Below are 11,917 nucleotides of genomic sequence, written 5' to 3' on the forward strand. Positions count from 1 at the left end.
TAGCCTTCACACTTTCAAGGAATTCAGCAATTCCTATGTGTGTTATATTTGACTTAGCTCCATTAGGTAAGTGAACTTCTTCTTTAGAATTCAATTCACTAACATCTGTTAAGGTATTAAGTGAAGCAGTAATATCCATTCAGTAGTGCCAAAGTCTGCCATAAAAGATGTGGCAATACCTGCCAAGTTGGCTTGAGGTGCAACAACATCCTTGTTTCCATTCAGCATCCCAAGGATCTGATTGTACTGCGCTTCTATGAAGAAGTATCCACCTTTTGCGAATTCACCAGCAGCCTCATGTTCCACTACCTGATACTTCTTGTCTACCATGGCCACATTATTCCCAGTTGCATTATTGACAACAAACTTCTTCTTTGTCTTAAAGTCAGCCGGGTAGCTAATCAACTTATAGCAATTCTCCTTTAAATGCCCCTTCATATTGCAATACTCACATTGCATATAAGGCTTCTTTCCTTTATATGATTATCCACGACCTACATGCATTTTGCCATGGGATCAACCTTCCCTGTCAAAGGTGAAAAAGGTTGTGACCTTTGACTCTCATCCTCTATAATCATAGCATATGCTTGATTCAAGCTGGGTTCTATTGTTTTGATTAGTATTTGCCTACGAGCCTTCTCATAAGATACATGTAGATCACTGAGAAATTAAATCAATCTTTGTTATTGCAAATGCTCAATGTAGTCCTTGACTTAGGGCAATCACAGCCACGGGAAGGAACAAGGGCATCATACTTTGCCCAAAGTTCCTTCAATTTTGTGAAATAGGTTGCTACTAAGTCAGTCCCCTGCGAAATTGATTGTAACTGGAAAATACGCACACGATTCACCTTATCAAAACGTTCCATCAGATCCTTCCAGACCACGCCTTGACTTGAGTCTCCACCACATCTATTTCCTGCCCGCTTGTAGCGGTTGGTTGTAAAATGAGCATTTGATGCGTACACAATTCCACTAAGCAGGTCCGACGATACAGTGTTCATGATCCAAGACAGGACAATTGCGCTACAGGTTTCCCAATCCTCATGCAATTTAGTCCTAAATTGATCCTTTCTACACGTACCAGTCACAAACCCTAGTTTTCGCTTAGCTTGGAGTGCGATTCGCATTGACCTTCGCCAAAGTCCATAATTCTCATATCCTGTTAATTTCACCAGGATTAAGATCAAACCAGGTGTATCAGAAGGATGAACGTACAGTGGATGTGTATGATCGATTTTTTCTTCGATTTCGTCATCATTCGCCATTATCGCAGAACAGAGAACTCTCGTAGTGAAGAAGAAATTGAAGGAGAGCTAAACACGAAATTGATTATTGAAAAGAAAAAACTCGCAACGAGCGTACGATTGATTCACCGCTCTGATACCATGTCAAATTTCTCACTGTATGAAGCTCTATCTCTCAGCTTATCCATGGAGTACAGAGAGGATATTTGAGAAGGAAGCTTGCTGTTGTATTGAATGTGTCGAAATACACTGTACAATGCTATTTATAATTAAAATCCTAACTTCCTAATAACCCACTAATTGACAGCTCACATCCAGCTGTCAACTGACCACTAACAACTTAACTAACTACTAACAACTTAATTGCTCAATTAGCTACTAAGCTGTATTAGACTAACTACGTATTCTCAATATTCTTGATCAAAATTGGCAGGAAAAAAATGATTATCTTATAGTGTACACTCATTGAATCTTCTTTATTCAAACAAACGGGCTTAAAATAGGAGTACCATTTTACATGACTATTTTCTTGATTCGAATATAATGTTAAAGTATAGCATGATTGTTTGGAGTATAATAATATATCTCGCAGTTGTGTAGAATCTTCTCAATCTTTGTCAAGTTTCCATATTTAATTCATTTAGATGGCCGTGCCTATTAGGTTAAGAAAACTAAAAAGGAATTATTGCTTAACTACATATAGGAATTAAAGATGCAGAGTGTAGAAATGTGTTTACCATTGACGTTGAACTTTCAACTTCTTCCGCTAGATTGGTTTACTACGGAAGAGTGATTGAAACTATAGTTTGTGGAAATGTTTAATATTTGGTTAATTCAAAGAAGATAGATCTCTAGTCTATTGTTAATATCAATTTTCAGAGAAAAACTTTATGGTCAACTTTACAAAAAGACAAGAGTCTCCAAGTCATTCTTATTTTAATTTTTAATCAGTTGCAGAGCGTTTGGACACAAATTATATATGTTACGTGCAAATATTAATTTGGTGCAAATCAAGGTTGAAAAACTTGTTTTAGGAGCATTTTTAGTGAACTCGGGGATTTTTCATTATTTCACTAATAAAATTAATACATTTTTTTTCAAGTGAAATTCATGTTCAAATTCATATTATTTTTTTCAACTTCAATCAAATTTTGCTCAAACAAATATATTCTAATGGTGCGTGCACCTTGGCATCTCACATATAATGTGTGTGCGTTCAATTTTTACAATCCATCATCTATCTTCCTTCCACTTCACTAATCCCTCAATGTAATAGAAATAGGAGTATTTTTTAAGCAGGAAAGTTTTACTTTAGTTATGTACTATGTACACGTACAACCACAAAATACCCCCTCTTGCCCAAAAGCTATAAATAAGAATAAACACAATAGACGCCTTTATTTTGTAACCCTCGCGTAAGGCTGAATTTTCCTTCACTTCTTGCATTACTTGACCGAGAAATGCAAGTATGCAACGTTATTGGTCTATCTGAGGTTTGAGCCAGCAGATAAAACAACCCCCCCCCTCCCCTCCCCTCCCCCAAAATACCCCCTCCCTACACCCTCCCCTAGAAAAAAGCAATGGCGTATATCTTTGTTACAGCAAACAATTTCAAATCCCAAACAGCATGAGAAGTGTCAAGTGTGTATACTTCCATAACTCTGGCTCCTACTTCATGCTTTTCTTCCCTATTCAACTCACTCTCCCCTTTTAATTAGTATCGAGAATTCAAAATCATGTTTGTTTGTACGTCCTTATCTCAACCTCCTCTTTAACTCATCAGATCAGACTCTCTCTATATGCTCACGGATTCTGTATGAAAGTTGTAATCTTTTGATAACCAAATCTTGAGTAATTGTGAATTAAGACGTGAAAATTGGTTTCTTGAATTTGGGTGTTTGATAAATAAAAGAAAGACTATGGTAATGGAAATTGTGGTCTCCGTAGTGTTGCTGTTGGTGGGCATAGCTGTTTTGGTATTCATTCATGTTTGTATTGTTGGAAGAGCATTCAGGAGCAGAAATGGTATAACCGGTGTCATTTTTAATCCAAGAAATGTGAACAAAAGTATGTCACAAGATGATATAAAGAAGCTGCCTTGTTTTGATTACAAAGTGGAAATAAAAGGGAGTAGTAGCCCTGTGGATTGTGCTGTGTGTTTAGAGAATTTTAAAGTTGGTGAAAAGTGTAGGATTTTACCAAAGTGTAACCATAGTTTTCATGCTCAATGCATTGATTCATGGCTACAGAAAACAGCTGCTTGTCCAATTTGCAGAGCCTGTGCTAAATCGCCATTGAAAACAGAGGAAGAAAGCAACAATTCTAGTGAAGTTGGAATTGAAATGACTTAAAGGTAACAATTGTTTATTCTGTCTTTTTTATTCTTGGGAGTGGTTAGTAGTTTGAAATTTGATTCCTTGCTTCTGTTGGAGGAGAGAGAGCTAAATACGTGGCTAATTTAAATCATAAATTGTGGGGGAAAAGAAAAGGATGAGTAGTTTATTTCATATATTTATTGCACTTGATGACTCCTTTCCATAGCCATGTATTTTTTTTTTTATTTCTTCCTGCAATTGTAAGCTTTGTTCTATTGTAATTAATGCTATAATGCTGTCAAATATACAATTGCTCATGTTCTTCTTCTTCTACCTTTTAAAGTTGAATTTACGGAGGAGGAAACAAAAAGAGAGGGCCCAGAGGAGAAAAGGTTAGGAAAATATTGAAAAAATGACATTGTATTGTTAGGATCGAAAAAAATCAGGTGTCTTGCGAAAGCTAGTAACGCAAATTTTGAACGACGAAAAATCAGATAACAAAAGAGAAATCTACCAAAAGAGACACACACATTTAACGTGGTTCGGTCAATTGACCTACGTCCATGGTGGCGATGAGCAATTCACTATATAAAAGTGAGTACAAAATATTGAGAGAACAACCTCACGAAGAGGCAAACACAAGTGACACACTAACACTTGTCCCGTAAAGTTCTCCCACTAAACACGACACTCAAGCCCCCTATGGCTACATTGTGGATGCTACTGGATGAGAAGGAAGGATCCTCTATTTATAGAAGCCCAGACCTTTTCCTACAAGAAAAGTGACTAGCCAAATATGGAATAATTATATTTTCCTTCTAGGAAAAGAAAAACCTAATTATGGTAAATATATTGTCCTTTCTTTCATGAGATAGGAAAACCAATTATGATAAAAAAATTTAGACAAACACCTAACATACAATTGCTCGTGTTCTTCTTCTTCTATCTTTTAAAGTTGAATTTATGGAGGAGGAAACAAAAAGAGAGGGCCCAGAGGAGAAACGGTTAGGAAAATATTGAAAAAATGACAATGTATAGCCGCTCTCAAAATAATAGTCGAAAAAATATATATTTTCTGTATGTATATATATCCTGTGTATTATATACAAAAATTATACAATTTTTATATGCTTTTTCGACTATAGCTTTTGGCGGGGCTAAAAGTGATAAATAGCCCGAAAATATTCGCTAGGCGGCTAGGCCCAGCAAATACATGGTACGTGTCTCACTTTGTGACTCACACAAGTATGATTAGTCATGTGAGGCTATTAGTTATTTGACAAATGACAATTGCGGTTCCACACTTTCCATCCCTCCTCCTTCCATCACTCCTACATTTCCTCTCATTTCCTGATTCTCTCATCTTCTCTAAGATATTTTATTTCTCACCATCTCTTCTATGTTTTCTTTAACTTTTTTCATATATTTATAATCATAAAGAAAGTTATAAGAAAAGTGTTTGAAAATGATTTGGATTTTGAATCTTTGAATTCTCTACGAAGATAGCCTATAAAGGAAATAGCTAAGAGTCTTTTTATATTTTTCAATATCTGAAAAGCTTGAGAAAGTTAAGGAAAAATAATGTAAAATAAAAGAGAAATACCAAAAGCATTTATAAGAAAACCAAGGAGAACAATAATTTTCTCCTTTAGAAGTCTTCTAGAAAAAGGATAAAAAAAATTCCTCATTTTTTTGAATAGTCTAAGAAGATTACAAATGAAACTTTTTGACTTTTTCACTTTTTAGAACTATACTTGAGAGAATTTTTTTATCGTTTTTCTAAATGAAAAAAGTGAAAGAAGCCTCAATTTTTATTTTTTTAAGAATTTGAAGTTTTTAAAAATGGCCTAGAAGAAATAAAGTGATAACTGCAACAAAACCTAGAAGACAAAATAATTGCGATTTTGGGTGAATAAGGGAATAAAATACATCTAAGATATAAACTGAAATTCACAAATTTATGAATTATGAATATCTTGCATTTTCACAAAGAAAATGAAACTCATAAATTAGAGAGAGAATTATGAAAAAAAAAAAAAGGGGGAGGAGCCTAGGTGGAAAGCGGGGTCCACAGTTGCCAATTGTTTAATAGTTAGTAGCTTCACATGACTAGTCATACTTGTGCGAGTCACAAAGTAAAATTTCTCTCTCTTTTGTATATACTTTATTACTAGTTATATTTAATTAATGTATTTACCCTAAATTTCTGACTTAAACATGATAATGGGCGCAGGTTGGTGCATATCCCTAGTCCTATTAGTTTTGTCAAAGATGAAATCGATTAAAATATTGGGACTAATACGCCAAGTTATTATCAGATTTTTAGGTGGTTGGATGGGGAGCTGGGCGTTGGGAGCTAAATATCTATCATCTAATCATAGTTTTTGTTGATCTTACAACGGGGCCTCAATTATCATAACTTTCGGTTTAAGTGTGTCTAACAGTCTAACAGTAGACAATAATTATTACTTGGAATAATAAGTATACTTAATTTCAGATCAGTTTTTTTTATGTATTTACACTGCGCGTGTGTTTCTTTTATCTGTTTTTCTTTTTTCTTTTAGAAAAACCTTCAGTTAATTACCCCCCCAAAAAAAAAAACAGTTGTTATGTCCCTAGATAATACATGGAAATGTATGCTTCAAATAAGTATTTAAGTTATATACGCCAATATTGTAAGGCTTTTTACACCGTCAACTAAATTTAATCAGTAATAGCAGGTCATTACGTCATTTTAATGTTAGATATTAATAGCCTGTGTGGTCGAACTTTTTTTTTGGTCAAAAGTGTTTTTTTCGGTCAAAAACATTTTTGGCTAAAAATTGAGATGTTTGGCCAAGCTTTTGGAAGGGAAAAAAAAGGAATAGTTACCTCCTATAGCAAAGGTTGATACCTTATTTATTTTCAATAAATACCCTTTTAAAAAATTATATTCCATAGCTACCTTTTAATTTTTTATAGCCAAATATCTATTTATGGTTACCTCCTACCCTTAAGCCATAAAATAAGCTTTGTATTATTTCTCTCTCCACTCAAATTTCTCCTGTCCCTAACCAAAACCTTCACCCGAGGACCCCTAAAAAAGCTGCCCACCCACAATCTTCACCCACCAGCAGCCTCATCTCGTTCTCATTCTCTTCAATGGAGGATAGATCTCCTCCTTCTTGAGAGAGCAACAATTGTCCTTCCCATTCCCCTTCTCCAAGAACGCCCAGCACTCCACCCCTCACAAACCTGATCATCCGCCCACCTTCCTGAGAGAGGATCATCATTCTTGAATTCCAAAAAGAAAGCTGATAGCAGCCGACTCCATTAACAACCTCCAGCCACCCAAAGAAAATGGAACGAACAGCAGCTGCAAAAAAGAGGAACGAAGACGACGGAGTTTCGGGGCTAAGCAACTTGAATTTTCTGTTAATATATTTCAATGTATTTCAATGTATCTCACTGTATTTCCATCTATTTCATTGTATACATTGTCTTTTTTTTCCCATTATTTTTCAATGTATCTCGTTGCATTCCATGTATTTCATTGTATTCACTTGTCTCGTTGTATTCCATGAATGTATTCATATATTTTTTTAATTAATATAATTTATGTATTCAGATGTATTTTATAATTTCTCTAAAGATTGCTATGTTTTTGGGGTGTTTTTCGGTTGAGAATCTTTTTTATAACTGAAAATACAAAATTTGTGTGTTATAATTGAGTTTGTTGAGTTATATTAGGAGTCTATTATGTTAATTGATTCACTTTCTGTTTAAAAATAGAGTAATCCCCTATTTCACGCCGTGAATACAGTCGAATACAATAATATGTCCAGCTGTAATCCCATGTTTCACGCTATGAATACTGTCGAATACACTCGGATACAAAAATCTGTCTAGCTGTAATCTCCCGTTTCACGCCTAGAAATGCTACTATATTCATGAATACAGTAGCTTAAATATATCGAATACACTCTAAAATCTGAAAACATAGCTATAGGAAGTAATATAGTAAATGGTAGCTACAACTAGCTAATAACCACTAAAACATAGTGGTTTCTGAAAGTTTCTAAAATAAAAGTGCTTTTGAGGAGAAGCAGAAGCAGTTTTGAAGAAGCAGAAAAAAGTAGCTTCTCTCCAAAAGCACTTTTCTGAGAAGCACTTTTGAGAAAAATACACTTAGAAGCAGTTTTCAAAAGCTTGGTCAAACACTAATTACTGCTCAAAAGTGCTTTTCAAATTAATTAGCCAATCACAAATTACTTCTCACCAAATTTTTAAAAAGTACTTTTGAGAAAAAACACTTTCCAAAATAAGCTGATTTTAGAAGCTTGACCAAACGGGCTATAAGCTTAATATAAAAAGAATTAGGTATTCTATAGATTAATTTAATCTAACGGTGTGAAAAAATTGCGCTACACTCAATAAATAATTAATCTGTACATCTCAAGTAATTACATATCAAAAGTGAACAATTAGCTTTTCTTTGGTCATTAGAAATGATATTAGGGCAAGGAGATCACGATTTTTACTGTAGAAATACACACGTGACTAATATTTTTGTACAGCTGTATTAGCTTTGATTAGGGGTGTTAGAGGTTAGTTGTAGAAGTAGAAGTCTACATAGGGGCTTATGTATTTTTTTAACCTTTTTTCAGAAAAGCGGTTATAATCGACTTTCCCTCTACTGTGTCTTCTTCTTCGATTTTTCATGTGAGCTTCTTCCACTCGTTAATGGTGGAATTCAACATGGTATCAGAGCTCGAGTAGATCAATCGAAGTTAGAGATTACTGGTCAATTCAAAACTCTGAAAGCATCAGCAGAAAATTCGAAACAATTTTCTGAAGAACAGCTATGGCGAATTTGGACATCGATAATCCTCGTCATCCTCTGTACTTGCAATCTTCCGATAATCCTAGCAATGTCATTGTATCGATACAACTCAAAGGAACTGAAAACTACTCAGTTTGGAGCAAGGCGATGGTGATTGCGTTGCGAGCAAAACGCAAGCTAGGGTTCATCGATGGGAGCTGTACAAAAGCTCAATTTACAGCAGATCTGGAAGAGGAGTGGGAATGAGTGAATGCTACTGTACTGACGTGGATCATTAATACAGTTTCACCAGATTTGGTGAATGGAATAGTGTATGCTAGCGATGCTCATGAGGTATGGGTAGATCTGCAGGATCGATTTGACAAGGTCAAGGGATCGAGGATCTACAACCTTCAACGTGAGATAGCTACCATCTCTTAAGGCACCTCTAGTATCTCAGTATATCATTCTAGGTTGAAATTACTCTGGGATGAATATAACTCTATGATACCTTCACTTCCTGTTACGGCCGGTACTAAGGATTTCATCGAACACTTGGAACAGCAAAAACTTTTTCAGTTCTTAATGGGCCTAAATGAATCTTATAATGCAATTAGAAGTCAGATACTACTTCAATCTCCATTACCCTCTGTTATTCGTGCTTATGCAATGGTAATAAATAAGGAGAATCAAAGGAGAGTGTTTGAAACTGGTTCACATGTTAATGTGACAAGTGAGGTGAATCATTCAACAGCCCTTATGAGTTCTAAGGATAATCAGCCAAAATTTAGGAGGTTTAATAATTTGTATTGTGAATACTGTCGAAAAAAAGGACATACAAGGGAAACTTGTTACAAATTGGTTGGGTATCCCCCTGGTTTTAAAGGAAAGAGATAGCAACAATATAGGCAAGCTAATGTGGTTGTGAGTGATGACAGTTCTGGTAAAAGTGCTGCTGGAAATGAGGATAATGTTGGGATGAGCCAAGGGATGCTGAACTTCTTTACAGATGAACAATATAATCAGATCATGAAGATGATCAATAAGGATAAGTCAGAAGAGCATGCAACAAACATGGCAGGTAATGCTAATTCACAACCATTAGAGACTATAGGTGATTTTTGGATTATAGATAGTGGTGCTACTGATCATATGGCATCAAACAGTGAAATGCTGAAAACTATGGTTGGTCAACCTGACCCCAGGGGAGTAAACTTACAAAATGGTAAGACTGTGCCTGTCATCTGTAAAAGGAAGCTACAATCTTACAGATCATGATGAGATACATGATGTATTATGTGTGCCTGATTTCAAGTACAACTTGTTGTCTGTGTCAAAATTAACTAAAGAGCTGCAGTGCTCAGTTAATTTTTGCCCAACATTTTGTGTCTTTCAGGACCTATACACTGGGAGAGTGAAGGGTATTGGTAAGGAGAAAGGTGGCCTCTATATCCTAATTCCAAAAGGATCCAACATAAATAGAATGGCACAAAGAGTCAGTAGCTGTTTGGTAGAGGGAATGCAAGTAGATTTCACTACTTGGCATAAGAGACTTGGGCATGTGCCGGTTAGAGTCATGAAGCAATTAGATTTCCTTAAAAATAAGAAGTTTTCTGATTGTGAACTCAATAATTCTACTGTATGTCCTTTAGCTAGGCAAACAAGGAAGCCATTTCCTTTGAGTAGCAACAGAGCTGAAGACATTTTTCATTTGATTCATGTGGATATTTGGGGTCCATATAAAGTGCCTACGTATAATGGAAATAGATATTTTCTGACTCTTGTTGATGATCATTCTAAGATGATTTGGATTTTTCTAATGAAGTTGAAAAGTGACACTGTTGTTGTGTTAAAATCCTTCCTTAAAATGGTACATACACAGTTTGGCAAAACTGTGGAAGTGTTGAGAACTGATAATGGTGCAGAGTTCTTTAGTCATGAATGCAGGGATTATTTGACAGATAATGGCATCCTGCATCAAAGCAGTTGTCCACATACTCCATAGCAAAATGGAGTAGTGAAGAGAAGGCACAGACATGTCTTGGAGGTGGCAAGAGCCCTAAGATTTAAGGGCTCTATTCCTTTGCAATTCTGGGGAGACTGTGTGTTAGATGCAGTGTATCTAATCAATCGATTCCCTTCTTCAATTTTAGCAGGGAAGTCTCCATATGAGATCTTTCACAAGAAACCACCCAACATGGCACACTTAAGGACTATTGGGTGTTTGTGTTTTGCCACAGTAACTGAGAGGGTTGATAAGTTCTCTCCTAGAGCTATTACTACAGTTCATATGGGATATTCAGTGTCCCAAAAGGGTTACAAGCTGTATGACCTGAGGCAAAGAAAGTTCTTTGTCAGTAGAGATGTTACATTCAAGGAGGATGTCTTTCTTTTTCAACTGGGAAAAGATGATGCACAACAAGCCCCTATGTTCTTAGAGCTAAAGTCAAGAGAAGAAGGCCATTCCCTGCACCAACAACAAACTCATACACCAGAAGAGGAGCATGAAAATGTTAATCAGGACTTTGTGCATGACCATGACTTGGTACAACATGAAAATGGTCAAGACCCTGCTAAGCAGGCACCAGTTGCTGAAGCTGGTCATCGTGAGCAGATGCCAACTACAGAGGTCACAGAGAATGTTCAAGTTTCACAACTCAGAAGATCCAGTAGAGGTTCCAAACCACCTATTTGGATGAAAGACTATGTTTGTCCACTCAATGGAGCATCTTCATCCACTTGCATGTATCCAATATCCAATTACCTGAGCTATAGTGCTTTATCAACCACTTATCAATCCTATTTGACAGCAACCTTACAGGAAACAGAACCTGCATCATACACAGAAGCCATGAAGGACCCAAGATGGGTTGAAGCAATGAGGCGGAAGTGGATGGTTTGGTTATGAACAAAACTTGGGAGATAGTGGATATTCCTAAAGGTAAAGTACCTATTAGATGCAGATGGGTATACAAAGTCAAATACAGATCTAATGGAGATATTGAGAGATTTAAAGCTAGGCTTGTTCCCAAAAGAAACAACTAACAAGAAGGGATAGACTATCATGAGTCTTTTTCTCCAGTAGTTAAGATGGTTACAGTGAGAGCTGTTATTGCACTGGCTGCTATGCATCAATGGCCACTTTTTCAAATGGATGTCTACAATGCTTTCCTTCAAGGTGACCTTGAAGAAGAAGTCTATATGCAGTTACCACCTGGTGTTAGCAGCCAAGGGGGAATTCTAAGGGCTGCAGATTGCTCAAATCCCTTTATGGATTAAGCAAGCTTCAAGACAATGGAACTTGAAGCTCACAGAATCTCTCTTACAAGCAGGTTTCACTCAGAGCAAACATGATCAATCCTTGTTCATCAAGGAAGAAAACGGACAACAGGTCATTATACTAGTATATGTTGATGACCTTCTTATCACTGGGAGTGACATCACATTGATTCAAGAAGCAAAGCATAAACAACACATGGCTTTCAAGATCAAGGACTTGGGAAATTTGAAGTATTTTCTAGGCATTGAGGTATGCAGGTCTGGAAAGGGAATTCT

At 36.1% G+C, this 11,917-nt stretch overlaps 2 protein-coding genes across 2 annotated transcripts; both read left to right on the plus strand.

Annotated features, from left to right (window-relative positions):
• Window positions 1–2,786: 2,786 nt before the first annotated feature.
• LOC109212301 (RING-H2 finger protein ATL77-like) lies at window positions 2,787–3,864 on the plus strand. The gene has a single exon (XM_019375933.1). It carries the CDS (start codon window positions 3,166–3,168, stop codon window positions 3,595–3,597), a length of 432 nt encoding a protein of 143 aa, XP_019231478.1. The 5' UTR covers window positions 2,787–3,165; the 3' UTR covers window positions 3,598–3,864.
• A 6,695-nt stretch (window positions 3,865–10,559) lies between these two features.
• LOC109212300 lies at window positions 10,560–11,270 on the plus strand. The gene has a single exon (XM_019375932.1). It carries the CDS (start codon window positions 10,560–10,562, stop codon window positions 11,268–11,270), a length of 711 nt encoding a protein of 236 aa, XP_019231477.1.
• The last annotated feature ends 647 nt before the right edge of the window (window positions 11,271–11,917 follow it).

The sequence above is a fragment of the Nicotiana attenuata genome, unplaced genomic scaffold (genome assembly GCF_001879085.1).
Source record: "Nicotiana attenuata strain UT unplaced genomic scaffold, NIATTr2, whole genome shotgun sequence".
NCBI classification, from domain to species: domain Eukaryota; kingdom Viridiplantae; phylum Streptophyta; class Magnoliopsida; order Solanales; family Solanaceae; genus Nicotiana; species Nicotiana attenuata.